Genomic DNA, 18,950 nt, shown 5'->3' on the forward strand with positions numbered 1-18,950 from the left:
TTTGATTATGTAGATGTGTTTATTATCATTTATTTGCTAGAAAACATGCTTTGGCTCAATTTTCAACTTATTTAAAACGCTGTCTTAACATACAAAATTCCTTATGCAATAAATGTTCTTCACTAAATAAGGTATGGAGATAATATTTATAAGTCGGGGCAGCCATCGGGCCTTGAATCCTACCCAGTCCAGTAAGAACTGTGCACAGGCATCATTTTGAGGACCCAGCCCGAAAAAAGGCCCGGCTCGGGCATGGGTTCTGGCTTGAGTCAGGCCCTCATGAGTAAAAAGAAAATTAAGTATAAATTAAAAGTTAAAATTTTACTTTTAAAATGAAGCTTCACCCTTTTTTATTGTCAATTGAGAGCTTCAACTCGCTTTTGTTGATCGATATGGGACTACTTCCCCATATGATTTCATTGATTCATTCTTCATGCATCATGCACCATAAATATAAGCGTAGCAATAAATGCTCCCTCTCTTTCTCCCATAAATGCTCCTCTGTCTCTTTGTCTCTTTCTCTAGGGTGTAAAAAGGGAAGATAAAAGTTTGCTGACTAGGATTAGTTCCATATTGCTCAATGAGAAGAGGCAAGGCCTATCCAAACAGTATAAATAGCCACTCCATTTCTTTCAATGGTGCATGGGCTTTTGTGGCTTATGGGTTGCTTGTTCTGACCCAACCAAATTTCGGACAGGCTTTTAGTATCCGAGTCCAAATAATATCGGCTGAACTCGAACCAATAATATTCGGATAAGGTTTCGGCATCCCAGTGATTGTGTCGTGCCTCTCGAGCTTTAATGGGGTCTGGATCGGGCCCGGCCCGGCCCTGATGGCCACCCCTATTTATAAGGTTTCATTTACAAAACATACTGAATAACATCAAAAAAATAATGTGGTCCATAATGGTTCAATTATGCTCTCTCTTTGTCTCTCTCTCACTAATGGGTTGTCTTAAGTATTTGTATTTGACATTAGATGCATTCAACTTATTAAAATGATATAGTGCCCTCAAAAGTAAAGGTATTTTTGAAAATGCATGGTTACTTTTTGGGGTAAAACAAGATAACTTTGTTTTTTCTATATTTAAATTTGTAAAGTATACTTTTTACTTTTTTGAAAATGGGTGTTTTGACTTTTTATTTCCCTCTAAATCCAAAAGACTCATAATACAAAAAAAATGCATTTAAAAAAATGCTATTACTTTTAAGGGCATTTTGGTCATTTTAATAAGTTGAATGCATGTGATATTAAAAACATAGTTGCACGTGTTTTGCTCAATCTTAACCTGTAGAATTGATTCAATGAGACACCTTAATTTCTATTTCAACAAGTTTTGGTGCAATATGAGCTATTGCTTTTAGGTCGCTCCTAAGTACACATCTAAACATGTGAAATGTCTAATCTAATACATGTTTTTTACTTAAGTAAGCTATAGAGAATTTGTCTATGATTTCAGATTAAGCAAACACCCAAAACCTTGCTTCTTTAAAGCTGTTTAGGACACTTGAGATAAGACTATTTCGGAGTTGCTCGCCACTCTCTCTCGCGCACACACACACACACACACACACGTCACATGGACTTGCCTAACAGGCCACTGCACCCATGTCGATGTGATGTGACACGGGTGCATCTTTGGGTGCTACGAGATTCAGGTCTCGTCGCACTTGGTGCGGTCAACCACACTCAGGCTCATTCTTGTCCAAAATGGACTCGACCAACTCTGATCAAGTCCATTTTGATCCTTTTTTTAAAGTTATTAAAAAGGGGGGGTGGGGGAAAGAAGGGGTTTTTAGGGCACATTCCCCCCCCCCCCCCCCCCCCCCCCCAGCGTCTTCGCTGCCCTCCTCTTCAGCTGCCACTCCACCTCCTCGCTGTTGCTGCTGCAGTTCTTTTCGGTAAGTCTCTCTCTCTCTCCTCTCCATTCCTTCCTGCTCCCCCCTCCTCCTCTTCCTGTTCTTCCTTCCTCTCCTTATCCTCTCTTTCTGCTGCATCCACCTCTCTCTCTCTCTTTATGTTTTTTTTTTTCTTTTTAATGTCTTTCATAACACCTGGCATAAGCCACATGTTATGATTAGATGGAGGATGTTGATACTTTTTCTATCTTCGGGGTCTGCATGACCTGAAAATAGTGTTTGGCTTTGAAGATCCAGTTGGTTGGATCCTTACCGACGAAGGTGGAAAACTTGATACGGGGCTGCTTTATATGGTTTCTCCCGTTGGCGTGGCCAATCTGCAGGTCCGTAAATTCGGGTGGGTTGGACCCCGGGCTGTTTCATCCCCTTGATGCCTCAAGAACTCGTGCATCAGTGCAGCTAGTTCATCCACCTTTTTGTTCATTTCACCTAGTTGATGTTGGGTCTCAGTCCATAGAGCATCTACAAGCTCACCATGACTCAATTCAGGTGTTGTCCGCATGCAGGACAGAATGTTGCCAGTCCAAAAATTCGGATGGTGCAGAATGTTGCCGGTCCAAAAATTCGAACAAACTAAACCAAGTGTTATTCAGACCTGGTCTGACCGGGTATGATTGAATTTGTTTCAGCCCAGGTCTGATTCAGACCTGTGTCAAAGCTGACCCATATCTGAATTAGACATGGGACTTGTTTTGACCAGGTCATAATCACACTTGGGTCAAAGCAGGCCCAGGTTTGAATCTGACCTAGATCAGAACAGACATGGGGTCTGTTTTGGCCAAGGTTGCCAGTCGAGGAAGCAATTTGGAAAGTGGAAGCAAGAACTGAGACATTTTTAAAAATTTAAAAAGCGGGAAATGCAAAATGACTTAGAAGCGAACCGAGAATCGGATCAGAAGCGACAAGTAAATTGATCCAAAAGCGACCTAGGAAGCGAAAAGGGATTTGAAGGGAAAACAAAGAGAGAATCGAGTGGGAAGCAAATAGGAATTGAACAAGAAGCAAAATTATAGAACACATGTTTCAGAAAAAAATACGTACAAAATCAATAGCATGGATAATTCAAGTCATGAAGATTTGGAAAGCCAAAATCTGTTTTAGGTTTACAAAATACAAAAATGTGCAGATCCATTTAAAGAAAATAGGAAACTAACTAAATTAAAGACACACACACACACACAGAGACAGAGAGAGAGAGAGAGAGAGAGAGAGAGAGAGAGAGAGAGAGAGAGAGAGAGAGAGAGAGAACTAAGGGCGTACCTTGTAAAGAAGGCCATGCCTGTCGCAAGAAATCCTCTCATGTTGCCTGATTCGGAGAAGAAAGAAGCCAAGATTCCTAGAGAGCTGGTTGTCGAGAGCACTGTGTTTCTCAAGCCTTCGAAAAGCCCCAAAATGTCCCCCTTTGTATTTTTAAACTTTTTTATGTTAAATGACCTTTTTGACCTTAAAAAACTGAACTTTTCTTATTTTTTTGGTAAAAAACAAATCAGGTAGGGGAAAAAATGCCCAAGCACAAAAAAAGGGAAATCTACCCAGGAAACTCGATTCCCAACTCAGCAAATCAAGTTTCCATCAGAATGGGAATCGCGTTTCCTCATTCGAGGAAACACAATTCCTTTTGGTTTGGGAATGCGCTTCCCATTGTTGGGAAGCTCACTTCCTTTAAATGGGGATGCAAGCTTCCAGTTTAAAACATGCGCTTCCCCACACACTTCCGAAGCGTGTTTCGGGGAAGCACGCCTCCCCATGCTTTGTGGTGCTTCTGGTAACCTTGCTTTTGGCACAACTTTGATTCAGACATAGGTCTAAGGAGATCCAGGTTTGATGTTACTAAGACCTAGGTATATGTTGACCTAGGTCTGAGTCAGGCCTGGGTTAGACTAGACATATTTAGTCAAAAGTGGTAGGCGGTGAGCCCCTAGAAAGCCTAGTCAGGGACTAGGCAGACTAGATAGTACACCAATTAAAAAAATGCACAAAATATACAAATAAACTGCTGAAATTAATAACAAACATGTATGCAACATAATATTGACCACCAATAAGAAATAAACAAAGAATAACATATGTGCTATTATATTATACATATATATTAATAAAATAATCAAACATATTTTTTTTAATAGGCAAGCTGGGGTTAGGCCGACCCCACTAGTTATACAAGTATACATCAAATATATATTTAGCTAATAAGATCATCTTATTAAGATGTATTCATGTATACATCAAATAAGTACACATGCTTTCAGCCAAGCAAGCTGTAAACAACAAAAAGTCATGCTTTAACGTAATCATGCATTCAAACAAGCATTTCAAAATATACCAAGTTAATAGAAAATTTCACGGAAACATGCTTTTACATAAACATGCGAAAAGAAAATTGCTAACACAAAAGTCATAACCTATGTCACATGGGTGCGAGTGCGGGTGTGGGTGCGGGGGTGCAGCAATTTAAAAAAACTTGGGTGCGGAGGTGCAGCAAAAAAAATTATATATATATATATATAATTTTTAAGTTTTAACAATTAACAACATTAACACTAATGAAATAAAAAATAATTATTAAAATATCAAATCAATTCATCATTATGCATGCAATAAATCAAATTAACAATCTACAATTCTATTCTACATCATAAAAACCAATACCACAATTATAAAAACAATTAAACAAGTAAAGCAGAAAAGAAGTAAATTATATAATAGACTAACAAAAGAAACAAAAAATGCATAATTACATACCAAAAATATATCATACATAACGTATATGACGATGAGGTAATGGATCCTAATAATTTTCGTCTTCATTATCAAATGCATATGTAGAAGGAAGACTGAGCTCAGATAAATCTATGTTTGTAATGTTGAAATCATGCTCTCCCTCTAAGTCACACTCTAGGTTTACATCCCAAAATTTAGATGATCCTTGTCTGCATTACAAACCCAATTTGAAAATGTTAAATACAAGTATATTTAAATGAAAAAACTAAGAAATAGTTAAATAACTAAGCGAGCAAATTAGTACATGTATTCATCATTGGTTCGCGAAATTAGTCAAAGATTTGAATGAACATATACTAATTCCTCTGCACGCTTGCTGGTGAGTTTGTTTCTCTTCATGTTGTGTATTTGAGAATATGTGCTCCAATTTCTTTTGCAACATGATGAACTAGCAGGCTGAGATAACAATCTCAATGCAAGACATTAAAAAAGAGGTGTTTCTGATCCAAATATTGACCACCATGTAATATAATCTATATTATCCTCCTCTCTCGCGAGTAATGCTTGTCTATATAATCTTGAAGAAGCAAAATTTTCAAACTCTTATGTGACTTGATTTAGAATATGTGATTCTGTATAAAGTTTTGTCATACACATATTTCTATGCCTTGATAGCTGTAGGTCTAAATTTGGAGGGACACGACCAATACCACCTTCCTGCCACTTTTTTGCATAATATTTTGGATTAAGAGAATGTCCCATGCAATGCAAATGAGTGTTGCTCTTATCTCATCTTATGACTAAAACTGAATGAATATGGTTAAAAAATTCTGAATCATCCAATGCAAGATTTTTCTCTTCATGCTTGAAAACTACAACTTGTTTTTTTCCAATCATATTATCCCACATTTCATAAACTTTGTGAAGCATGAGCTCATCCTTATCAACTTCTCTCAACATTTGCCAAATGGGTTGAGTAAATTGAAGGAAATATACGACCCTGTCTCAAAACTCATCATCAATAATAAATTTCTTAATTTTTTGAGCCTTGACATCATCATCAACACGATAGAATGTCCAATTCTTATCGATCACCATGCTAACCAAAGCATTCTTCACTTTCTTAATCCTCTTCACCATCACAATGATGGACACAAAATGTGTTTCAGCGACCTTCAACAATTTCAGGTCAGAATGCCTATTAAATATAGCATTAGCCTGATGATGGTTGACAACAAAATTCTTAATGCTTTAGACATTTTTTTCTAATTTTTCAATCCATGAACATAGAGCATATGTTGGTGAATTTTCTTCTTCTTTGTGGTTGCAGATACTCTTGAGGGCCAAATTCAAGCTGTGTGCTACACAGAGAGTCCAAAAAATATGAGGATAATCACTCTCCAAACTCAATGCTGCACTTTTACAAACTGGAGCATTGTCTGTGATGATTTATACTACTTTTTGATCACCCATTTCTTTTATTACTTCTATAAACAACCTTTTCAAATACTCAGCATTTTTATATTCCCCCGATGCATCAACTGCTTTCAAGAATACTGGGCCACTAAGTGAAGAATCAATGAAATTGATTAGTGAACGCCTTTGAATATGTGTCCACCCATCAGAAACAATGAAAACTCCATTTTGCTCCCATGAATATTTTTTAATTTCTAGCAATCTCTCAACATTTGCCCTCTCTTCTGCAAGAATTGTGGTTCATATTTTTTCTGAGTTCGGAGGTACATAGCCACTAAAATTACAATTTGCCAAAGAAGTAACTAAATTCTTCTAATAAGGATTTCTAGCTGTATTAAATGGGAGTGAACTAGAATAAAAATACCTCGCTACTTTTCTATCCATCTCCTCCCTTCCATATGTATTGAATGATGCTTGTATCGTTCATCTTCCTCTACCTCCTACATTTACTTTTCTTTTTTTTAGCATATTCTTGGTGGCTTAAAAATGACACACTAATTGCACAAGAATCACTCATTGTCTTCCTCTTCTCATATTCTTCATGTATTTTCTTGTATTGTTTTTGCATTGCCTCATCAACTCTTCTGCATCCTGAAATGCCATGTCCTGATATCTTCAACAAATGAGCCTTAACTCTTGTATAAGACCCACCAAAATCTCTTTCACAGAGCTTGCATCGAAATCTCTTGTTTCCACCACCTCCTTTTCCAGTTTTTGCAAAGATTATCTACATGTACCCATAGTTGCCCCACATCATCACTCCCACTACAACTATGAACAACACTAGTAGTAGAACTCACATGTGGGGATCAGGATGACGCAAGTCCTTTCCCTTTATCCATCATTTTTGTCCTGAAAACAAAAAAAATTATATTAAAATCAATTATGCACACAATCAAGATTTATTTTTGACAGTTAGGTGAATGTGCAAATGTAATGCAGGGGAGGGGCTGAGTCCCTCCTTACGCTCTCTGTGTGCAGGGGAGGGGTCGAGCCCCCTCTTTGTGCTGGGGAGGGGACGAGCCCTCTCCCTGCACTCTCTGTTGGCAGGGGAGGGGCCAACCCCCTCCCTGCGCTCCCTGTTGGCAGGGTAGGGGCGGAGACCCCTCCCTGCACCCTCTTTGTGCAGGGGAGGGGCCGAGCCCCCTCCCTATGCTTCCTGTTGGCAGGGGAGGGGTCGAGCTCCCTCCCTGTCCTCCCTCTTTGTGCAGGGGAGGGGCCAAACCCCCTCCCTGCACTCTCTGTTGTCTGGGGAGGGGTCGAGCCCCCTCCTTGCGCCTTCTTTGTGCAGGGGAGGGGCTGAGCCCCCTCCCTGCATTCCCTGTTGGCAGGGGAGGGGCCGAGCCCCCTCCTTCGCCCTGTTTGTGGAGGGGAGGGGTCGAGCCCCTTCCCTACGCCCTCTTTGTGCAGGGGAGGGGCCGGGCCCCCTCCCTATGCCCTCTTTGTGCAGTGGAGGGGTCGAAGAGGAGAGCAGAGGGAGTCAGAGAGGAGAGAGAGTACCTGAGGAGGAGAGGTCCGACGGAGCGGTCGGCGGCGGCGTCGGGGTCCGTCGAAGAGGTCGATTGGCATCGGCTTCAAGAGGATAGGTCGGGAGGAGAGGAAGGGTGGATTAGGGCAAAAAAAATTTGCCCTAATCCTTCTCTTTGCAACCCTTTTCATCGGGCATTTTTTTTTAAAGTCTAAAAACTAGACAAAAATGACCCTGTGTGCGTTGACCGCACCCAGGGTCGGGTTGACCGCACCGGGTGCCGCACCCGTGTTGCATCGCGTCAACGTGGGTGCGGCACCTGGTTGGCCGAATCCCTGCAACTTAGGTCATAATATTGGCATAATTCAAAAAGAAAAATTCATAACAAAAAATAATAATGTATGCATGCTAATGGCTAACACAAAATTCATAACATGCCTTAAATAGAATCATGCTTGTACTGATCCAAGCATTCAGAAAAACATGATCTTAGACCATAAAAACAGAAAAATTCAGAATATATCTATACATCAATACAAAGCTCATAACGTATATACTGTAGAGAATTTCATAATATGTACACATATTAATAGATACACAAATTCTAATTACACATGCTTCAGCCAAATAATATATATATATATATATATATATATATATATATATATTCTCTCTTTCTCTCTCACTCAACTGAAAGAGAAGAAGAGGAAGAGACGAGAAGAGGGGAGACATGGAAGACGAAGAAGAACCTGCTTTTTTACCCTTTTATGAAAAAGGGTTTTCTTTTTCAAAATTTACCAATTTTCCCTTTTGAGGTCCAGCGACTAGGCGCCTACCCAATCTGACCAGATAAAACACACGCAGACACATATCCTCCCCACAGCCCCACACCCAAGTTTTTTGAAAGTGCCGCATATCCTCGTCCGCAGCAGCACCCGCACCTATGTGACATAGATATGTATGTATGTATATATAAAAAAAGGAAATTTTGCTAAAACACACTAGTAGAAGTGAACAAAATTATGCTTTAAGTGATGAGTCACCCAAGCTCGCCGCTCATGGTATAGATGCCATATAATGAGTATGACAGGTCCACTCTTCCCCATTTTGAGTAAGGCAGCTTATTTAAGTAGTATTTCAGATGTTGATGTAATCTTTGGGGGTCTGCATAAATCCTGTCGACACTTGAAAGTCTTCTCGTTCCTTTGTCTCCATGTGAATCACCAATTTTGAAATGGCCAGGCTCTCCAAATGTAACATCAGCATGAACCTTTCCTTTTAAGCAACTTACATTGTAAATTATGATATTTTAAGTCATGAAATTTTGATACATTGTGGATTGCTCATTTTTGATGCCCTTGGAAAACCAATTTACATGTTGTAAAAACATGATCCAAAACCTATTTCTACTAAAGAAACAACATAGATCACATCTATAAGGTTAAACCTACCAAAACATGAAAAATGTGAAAAAGTGCTGTTTTCTACCATATTGCATTTACAAATATGTAGCAAATATCCTATATCTATGTGTGTTTGTGTGAGTGCCTGTGTGGCACACAATCTTTTTTTAATTACATGGTCATGCTAATGTAAAATAAAAATATGCATTGCATTTATGCGGGTTACTGTTTGCATTTATTATGGTTAAAGAGATGAAGGATTTCAAAGCTTCATGCTAACAATTGCGATACATGTTCTTTTTTCTGAGATCTAATGGTTCACAATACGGAGCAAGTGCATCCTATATATATATATATATATATATATATATATATGGGACCGTTCAACCAAAGGAAGGTCCAAAATCTAGAACCAATGACGATTGGACTGCTCCCTTCTCCAATGTTTGAGTGTTTCATCTAATGGACCTTATATATTTATTCTTTATAATTTATTTAGTAAGAAATATGCTTTGCACAAAGACTATATGGCATCTAGACATGTTTTTCGTAACGTGAAAAATTTGGCGGTTCATAATGTATTTAAACTTTATAATACAAAGTATTGTGGGCCATTGATTTTTAGTGCTTTTAAGGGAACATCTAAATATCGAAAATTCATAATCTGAAACATGATGCTTACTAAATAAATGAGAAGATCCAATATGTAAAGTCTGATTGATGAAAAACTCTCGTTAGAGAAGGAACACTGCCGATCATCAACGGTTGTAGATTTTGGACCTTCCTTTGGTTGGACAGTTCTCCTTCTATCTCTATCTATTTTTCTTTCTCTCTCTCTCTCCATATATATATATATATATATCCTTGTGGTGGTTCTTTGATGCCAATGCTGCTTCATATTCTCCCCTTTCTTCATTACTGATGCCAATTGGATTTAACAATAACTATGATTCGTCCACCCTGAAAAATCCAGAAATCTCATGTTCTTCGGGAGAGATTTCAGATTCTCTGGCATCTGGAAAGGAAAGGTTGCCTGTTCAAGTTGGGAATAGTTGGTCTAGAACTGGGAGTTCAACATCATCCACTTCTGAGTGTGTGGCTTCTGCCTCTGTTTCGAGTCGTCCTGCACTGTCTCCAAGCTCATCAGTGGGTTCATTATCTTCAGAAAAATCAACATTAAATCCTCATGCCAAGGTGACGATTTCTCTCTCTCTCTCTCTAATATGAATTTGCTGAAGCTTAATTGTAATGTTCTACTAACCTGCTTTCTTTGTTCCTGCCATGATCCAGGAATTTAAGCCGAACCCTAATGCAAAGAGTTTCACCCCATTTGTGGCTCCCTTGAGACCTCCTGCTCCTGTATCTGATGGCTCTTTTTATTTGCCTACTAATGTATCCTCTTTTCCACATATGCATGGCCTACCAATCGGCCTAGAGGTGAGCTCTTAAATTCAATTGATTTTTGTCATATATTATGTGCACGATATACTTTCTGCTTTTTGTGATGTCTTGAGGAATGTTACAAGTGGATCATCATCTGCAAAAAATTGATGCTGACAGTAATCTATTATTTTTATCTTCAAGTAGAATCATCACTGTATACTTAAACAAGTAACAAAAAATGCATTTTCTTGGAAATTCCTGTTGTTGCTGGTGGATCTGGTAACAGAGTTCCGTGGTTGATAGGTATGAGGGTTCCATATTGGACCACTGTTGTGTATCTAAGACTTGTCCATTTGCTTAACAGCATAGATATTATTCTTTGCTAGCAAATGCTCTGGTTGTGTGTTGTGTACGCAATGTTATGTTTACAAGCCTTTTTAGGGAACATCTTTGATAAACTTGATCTCCATCTGTGTTTAGTCAAAGATCAAGCGTATAGTAGTTTTGCAATTGCATCCAAGTTGAACCATATATCTGATTTAATTTTGCCGACATCATAAATAAGTTGGTGCACACCATATCCCAAACTGGTTATCTGTAAACACGTCAAATCTAGTTCCAACTTCCAAGTCTGACTTGGTTCAACCAAGTTATTCTCCCAATCCATATCTGCATCTCTCTCTCTCTCTCTGTCTCAAGTTTGATCAGGATCTATTTGGATCTAGGAATTCATATCTAGATTTGAATTCAAGCTGTGGTGAATGAAAATGCTTTCAGGTTAGATTCTTCACTTGAGAGGCTCAACACCAGCAGTATAGAATGGAGGATGGGTAAGACCTGCAACCTAAACTATGGAGGCTAGGTTGTTATTTAATTAGACAAGAGATGAAAAAGTAACAAAAAAGGTATAACAAAAAAGCTAGTTTACATCTACATTCTTAAAGTATTGAGAGATTACGTCTAATCACTTGAATTTTAAAAATTTAACTTTAAGCGCCCACTGTTTCAATAAATTGCCATTTGTCTGCTTCTGTCAGTCTACATCTAATTAATGGTCATTCTATACCAGCAGTATAGAATGGAGGATGGGTAAGACCTGCAACCTAAGCTATGGAGGCTATGTTATTTAATAAGAAAAGAGAACAAGAAAAAGTAACAAAAAAGCAAGGTAACAAAAAAGGTAGTTTACATATACGTTCTTAAAGTATTGAGAAATTACGTTTAATCACTTGAGTTTTAAAAATTTAACTTTTAGCGTCCAATGTTTCAAGAAATTGCCATTTGTCTGCTTCTGTTAGTTTACATCTAATTAATGGTCATTAACTCTTTACCTTGCTAGTTAATTACAAAACATGATAGTTTTGACCTTTCTCTTTCTTTGAATTATTGGATGGCCCAAAGCAGGCACTTTCTTCAAACTTAGCTCCTTATTAACCAGTGTATAGAACAAAACTTTGAAGTGGCACAACTTGTGCATCCATTGGGATTATCTCACGTTCCTCATCAGATCATGCTGAGACACTTTCTTGCAAGCATCTCTACATAGAACAGATTGTATGTGTGGCTTGTACGAAAGAGTCTGAGAGCTTGAAACCATCCCAATCGCATCCAAACAACTGTCACTAGATTTGGGAACATGAAATACAACTAAATGTCAAAACAATTAGTGGGATTACAAAGAATCAAAGTGGTATATAACAAAGATGTATATTGAGAACTTTTGACCTTAGAAAGAGAAAATTCTGCTCCATCAGTGTTCAGGAGTATAATCTAGCACATTTTTCATTCATATAACTGGCTTGTGGTGCACTATGCAAGAGAGAGTGAAGTTCCACGTTTGATGCTAAATGACGAGAAATTTGTCATGGGTTTTCAACTATTAGATATAATAACTTCAAAGTGATTGTTGGGGAAATAATTGAATGAATAAAAGTGAAAGATAACAATGCAAAATCCTAGTAAGGAAAAATTGTAAACTCCTATTTTTGAGAGAGAGAGAGAGAGAGAGAGAGAGAGAGAGAGAGAGAGAGAGAGAGAGAGAGAGAGAGAGAGAGAGAGAGATTATTCTTCATCAATGGTGGAAGAGCAACCACAGTATCAATGTCCAGGGCACTTAGTTGCAATCGTCAAAGTGTTTAAAGCAACATCTTAAGAATGAAAATAAATTAAAAGGGTAAAAACATAATCTTAGATCGAAAGTTATGAACTTGGACATAGGAATTTATGCCCAACATAAGCAATAAAATGTAGGAAAGACAAAAGAAGGATGAGGAAGATAGAGGAGACACTGCTTCTAAAGCAGCCATTAATGAGGACTATGGTAGGACGTCTTCTATTAAATTACATATACCCTAAAGTGACAATTTTACCTTCTATATGTTTACATAAGACATCATAACCTCTTCTATCTTAAAAAAAATAATACCCCTAATACCAACCGTAGAAAACATTAACACAAGCATGAAAATAGCCATAAAGGAGTCAATTTCAACAAGGCTCCCTCAAATTGTGCATGGGTTAACACATGGGCAGTTTGTTCAAGCATCTAATGTCAAAAATTTGATAGAGACTATTTAAAGACATAACCTATCTGAACTCCTTGATTGAAAACAGACAGAATCTCTTGATCTTCAACTTTCTCTATAATGAAATGCTGGTCCAGCTCAACGTGCTTTATCTTCCCATGGGGAATAGTGGAGATGACAACTGCATTTCAATTATAACAATAGAGTAAGGATCTCCCATTTTTTTTGATGCAAGGACGGGCACATGCCTAATACACAAAATGTCTGTTGTTACACTTGCCATAATGCATTATTCTGCCTCTGTGCTAGAGCACACCAGTGTCCTTTGTATCTTTTTTGATCAAGATACTAGATGAACCTAAATACATTGCATAACTAGTCACAGATCTCCTAGTGTTTGGATCTCCATCCTACTCAGCATCTGAGTATGCTACCACAACCATGGAAGACTCCAACTTACACTTTGATATTTTATGTGCTAGATCATCACCAAGTGTGCGTTTAATGTGTCTGAGTATCCTCTTGTTAGCCTTCATATATCTTTTGTTTGGGTTGTGCATAAACCATTGTTGCCAGTCGAGGAAGCGGGAGCGGGAAGCGAGGCACTTTCAAAATTTTAGGAAGCGGGAAGCATAGGATAACTTAGAAGCGAATCACGAACCGTCTCGGAAGCGACCTAGGAAGTGAACCGGAAGCGACCTAGGAAGCGAGGGGGAAGCGAAAAAAGAGGAAAATAAAAAATAAAAATAAAAATAAAAAATGAAAAAAATGAAAAAAGGGGGAAGCATGGGGGAAGCGCGCTTCCAAAAAAAAGGCGCTTCCCCACATGCCTAGGCGCTTCCGGTAACTCTGGCATAAACTATGATATGTTATTAGCTATGTCACAGGGATTCGGCCAGCAGGGAGCCGCACCCGCGTCGACGCGACGCGACTCGGGTGCGACACCCGGTGCGGTCAACGCACCCAGAGTCATAAATGTCCAACCCTGGACCAAAAAAAAAAACTGTTTTTTTATTTCATTAGTGGTAATTGTTATATATATATATATATACACTCCCGCATCCCCGCACCCAAGTTTTTTTTAAAATGCCGCATCGCTGTACCCGCACCCGCACCTATGTGACATAGGTTATTAGCTAATATGCTGAGTATGGCCTGGTAAGCCTATTGAAGAGCTCCTGCTAAGCTTGCAAAACTCTGTCGCCTTTCAATAAGCACAACACCTTCTTGATTCAATTCAAGTGAAGCATTTACTGCAAGTGGTGTCTTAATGGGTTGATGGTCTTTCATTCCAAACCTGCTTAAGAGATCCTTGGCATACTTGCTTTAAGTTAGGATCAGTGGATCTTCTTGTTGGTTAATTTGAATATCGAGAAAGTACCTCAGTGGACCTAGTTTTTTCATGTGGATCCTTTTATGGAATATATTTTTCAGTTGTTGGATTCTAGCTATGGTATCATAACAATAATGCTATTTATGTATGCAAGAAATGGGGTAATTTCAGTAGTACCAGAATGTATATGTAGGGAATAATCACATTGACTTCGAACAAAACCAAGTAAAAGTATTACCAATGACAAAGTTTCAAACCATGTGTTTGGTGCTTGCTTGAGGCTATATATTGCTTTCTCAAGTTTCAACACTTTAGCTTGAGGAACTCCATGATATTAGTGTGGGGGCTAGATATACACCCTTTCATGTAAGTCCCTATACAAGAACACATTCTTCATTAGTCGCCAACTGTTTGATACAATATGCATCATAGGATACAATAAGGTGGATAATTATGCTTACAGCATGCATCATAGGATACAATAAGGTGTGTAATTGTGTTATGTGATATAATATTATACTAGATGATATTACCATTTTTTGATACAAAGGGGGTTGTTCCGTGTGGTATCCCGAACTATGTGAAAAACCATATTGTAAAGGTTTCTGTCTATTTTCTGGTGATCAGGTTTTTGGAAAGTAGTCAACCTAGTTCCTTGCAAGGGTGATGGCTGACCAAGAGAGAGAGAGAGATTACTATGATGATGAGGATGAATATGAACATGATACATGAGATGGCATGGTCGTTGGAGAAGATGTTGGCATAATAATGATATAGTGAGGAACTATAAAACCTCGATACTACCATCCAAACAATGCTTCGAGGATCAAATAAGCTTGTAGTTGTAAAGTTGCAATATTCTAAGAAGCAAGTGCCTTGAGAGATGAATATGAACAACAAAATATCAACCAAAAGAACCTTTGAGAATCATCATAAGTTCAGTCCTTTTGATTATCACTTCTAGTCTTCCTTGGAACAAAAATCACCATCTTGACAACTTATCAAGCAGTGGGAGGCACTTTGTACTACATAAAGATATTTGAAATGAATAATGCTACAGTGCTTCCAGGAGTACCTATTCCTACATACTAGAAATCATGGTTGTAGGTTGTATCTTCTCAATTAAACCTTATGGATGTACTCAACATAGTTTATTTGATAGGAATCATGCTTTGGTTCATTTTTTTGGACATAAAAATAAGATTTTTTAAGTCATGCAATTTTGATACATTGTGAGCAGTTGATTTTTAAAGGTCTTAAAAAACATACGTGTATGCGATAATCACATGATCCAAAACTCGTTTTCTACTAAATAATGCTTATAGATTATATCTATAGTGTCTGATCAACAAAAAAAGTTTGAAATTTGAAAATCTAAAGCTTCTATTAGGTGGGAGTAGGTACTCCAGGAGTGACTTCATCATTACCAATTTGAAATTCAATGCCTGTAGTTATTTGGAAATATTTAAAATGGCATTAAGTTGGATTAAGTATGTTTTGAGTGGAACTGTTGAGTCTGCTCAAGTGTGTTTTGTGATGATGATGGTAAGAAAGTCAGGTTTGGGAGCTATAGAACAGCTGTATTGCTAGCAACCTGCTCATATGAACCCTGCCTACCTCCCACTAAAGAGGCTATAAGATGTTCAACACCCAGATCAGTCTCTAGCTCCTGCAATCACTAGACATATGAAGAATGGAGAAGATAGAGAAGACAGATAAATAAGAGAGAAAGCGAGATGATGAACAAAGGGATAGACGAAGAAAGGGGGAAGAGAGTACACACTCTCTCGACTCCTAATTCCTTTTATTAAGTTTATGGAAACTTTTGAGTTCGGACAAAAAATCCCTTACATGATTTCGAGAAGTACAAAAGACATTAAAGGGATAAAAGGCAGCCTATGATAGTTAACAACTATGGACAATATTAGCCTCCTCTTCAACACTCCCCCTCAAGTTTGTGGTGAATATGCCAATCATGCCAATTGATTCAGCATGTTTTGCTTTACACAGCTTTTGTGAGAACATCTACAAGTTGATTTTGAGACATGAGTGATCTCAAATGTCTTATCTTCAATCTTTTCCTTTATGAAGTGACAATCCACTCCTATGCTATGTCACATGGGTGCGGGTGCGGGCGCGGGTGCGGGTGCGGGGATTCGGCACTTCCAAAAAAACCGGGTGCGGGGGTGCGCCAGGGGAAAAAATGTAATATATATATATATACATATATATATATATATATATCATGTATAGTGTATATGTATGAATGTATGGTAGCTGTTAAGGTCTATAACATTTATGCCCAACTTACTTTTTATCATTTTTTTATCTTATATGGTTGTCCCCAAAGATGAAAGTGATGAGTTATGGAGCCTGATTCATTGTTTTTGTCCTTGCAGGAAGGGGGGTCCGGGGGCTCCCCCCGGCGCGGGTCCTGCTGCGCGGTCAGCGGGCGGGGGTCCAGGGGGGCCGCCCCTGGCGGGGGGTTATAGGGGGGTAGCGCCCCCCAAAGAATTTTTTTAAAATTCCGCAGCCCATTTCATAGGGCAAAAAAATAAAAAAAAAATCCCAAAAAAATGGACAAAAATGACCCTGGGTGCGGTCAATGCACCCAGGGTCGGGTTGACTGCACCCGGTGCCGCACCCGCACCCTGCTAGCCGAATCCCTGTGACATAGCTCCTATGTGTTTTGATCTCTCATGATAGACAAGGTTTGTAGCTATATGAATGGCTGACTTGTTGTCACAATGCAATAACATCGGGTGATCCACATCAATACCAATCTCTTGTAGGATTGAACTTATCCACATTCCTTCACTTGTCCCTAGTGCCATTGCCTGGTATTTTGACTCAACACTAGAGCGTGAAACCACATCTTGTTTCTTGCTCTTCCATGCCACTAAGTTTCCTCCTACGAAGGCACAATAACTTGTAGTACATCTGTCATCTTGGCAGTCCTGCCCAATTGGCAATTGTGAATATTTCTACTTTATAGTGTTCATGATTAGCACAGAGAATCCCTTTCTTGGGGTTTCCCTTGAGGCACCTCAACACCTGGGTCACTCCCTACATATGTGACTGGCTAGGAGCATGCTCTGCTCAATATGCTTACTGCATATGCAATATCTGGTCTCGTGATAGTCAGATAGATAAGCTTCCCCACTAGCCTTTGGTACCTGATTTTGACTTAATATGGGTAATCTCTTTTTTTTTAAAGTATTTGCACATAGTTTGTGATTCACCTCCATTGGAGTATCTGCAAGCTTGATCTCTAACATGCCTGTCTCCTTTAAAAGATTTATTTCATACTTCCTCTGTGAAAGAACTAACCGCTTAGAAGATTGCAACACTTCATTTCCTAGAAAATACGTCAACCTCCCTAGATCTTTGATGTCAAATACTTGCTTTAGATACTTCTTTAGCTTTGGATATTTCTTCCTCATCATCACCTGAAACAACTATGCCATCCACATAGACTATGAGAATACTCACATGTTCTCCTTTCTTAATAAAGAGTGTGAACAAAGGCACTCTTTTTGTATCCAAACTCCATGATAGCTCTACTGAATTTATCAAACCATGCACGTGGTGATTGTTTTAACCCATACATAACCTTCTTTAGCTTACAATCTAGATTCTTCTCTGCACTTGGAGAGAACCCAGGAGGTGGAGCCATATACACTTCTTCCTGTAGATCACTACGAAGGAAAATATTTCTTACATCAAGCTGGTATAGTGGCCAAGACTTGTGAACAACCAAAGCAATGATAACCTGTATAGATTTCATCTTGGCAACATGAGCAAATGTTTCATGATAATCAATTCCATAGGTCTGAGTATATCTTTTAGCCACCAATCTTGCTTTGTATCTATCAATAGTTCTATTTGCCTTAAACTTGAGGGTATATACCCATTTGCATCCTACCGTTTTCTTTTCAGGATGCAAGACTACCAGGTCCCATGTCTGTTTTTCTTTGAAGTGTCTGCATTTCACAGATCATAGCCTCCTTCCATTAAGGAATCTTCATCGCTTCTTCCACAGTTCTTGGAATGGGATTGGCATCACAAGTGACAATGAAAGTTTTATAACTGGCAGATGTATTATGGTAGGATACAAAATTGCAAATTGGATACCGAGCACAAAGTCTTTTCCCTTAGCAAAGGGCAATGGAAAGATTTAAGTCACTTATTGGTGGCTCAACTGTGCTTGGCTCTTCTTTTTCTTTGCTTCCTTGGACATTTGAAGCAGGAGTCTCTTCGATCAAGGGCGATGAAGGTAATAAAATATCTCTTTCTCCACGACTGTAAGTTTTGATCATCTCAGACTTTTTTTTTCTGGAGGTCACTGGATGGACTATCAATAGGGACTCTTGGAAAACAAGGCACCTCAGTTCTTGCCATTTCCCACTCAGAAAAACCTTCTCCCTGTTGGGCATAATAGACTGTCCTCAAAGAATGACACATCCATGGAGTCAAATCTCCTCTTAGTAATAGGGAGGGTCATATGACTTGTATCCTTTTTGAGAAGAGGGATAACCTACAAAGATACATCTTACAACCTTAGGATCAAGTTTGCCTCTGTGTATGCTTGGAAGGTGAAAGTAGCAAACACAATCAAATACCTTGGGAACAACATGAAATAACAGATTATTTGGTTTAAGTCTACTGATTGGTGACTCTCCACCTAAAACCTCAGTGGGCAGCCTATTGATAAGATAGGTA

General features: G+C 38.7%; 1 protein-coding gene across 7 annotated transcripts in view; it reads left to right on the forward strand.

Annotated features, from left to right (window-relative positions):
• Nucleotides 1–18,950, forward strand: part of LOC149812083 (polyadenylate-binding protein-interacting protein 3-like) — a 70,847-nt gene that overhangs the window by 38,008 nt on the left and 13,889 nt on the right. For all 7 annotated transcript variants that reach the window (XM_089993738.1, XM_089993742.1, XM_089993739.1 and 4 more), the window contains 2 exons: nucleotides 9,961–10,181; nucleotides 10,278–10,424. In XM_089993738.1, the coding sequence (XP_089849864.1) occupies nucleotides 9,961–10,181; nucleotides 10,278–10,424 (368 nt within the window). The remainder of the gene's footprint in view (nucleotides 1–9,960; nucleotides 10,182–10,277; nucleotides 10,425–18,950) is intronic.

This window comes from Nuphar pumila, chromosome 17 (genome assembly GCF_984573655.1).
Source record: "Nuphar pumila chromosome 17, dmNupPumi1.hap1.1, whole genome shotgun sequence".
In the NCBI taxonomy this organism is placed as follows: domain Eukaryota; kingdom Viridiplantae; phylum Streptophyta; class Magnoliopsida; order Nymphaeales; family Nymphaeaceae; genus Nuphar; species Nuphar pumila.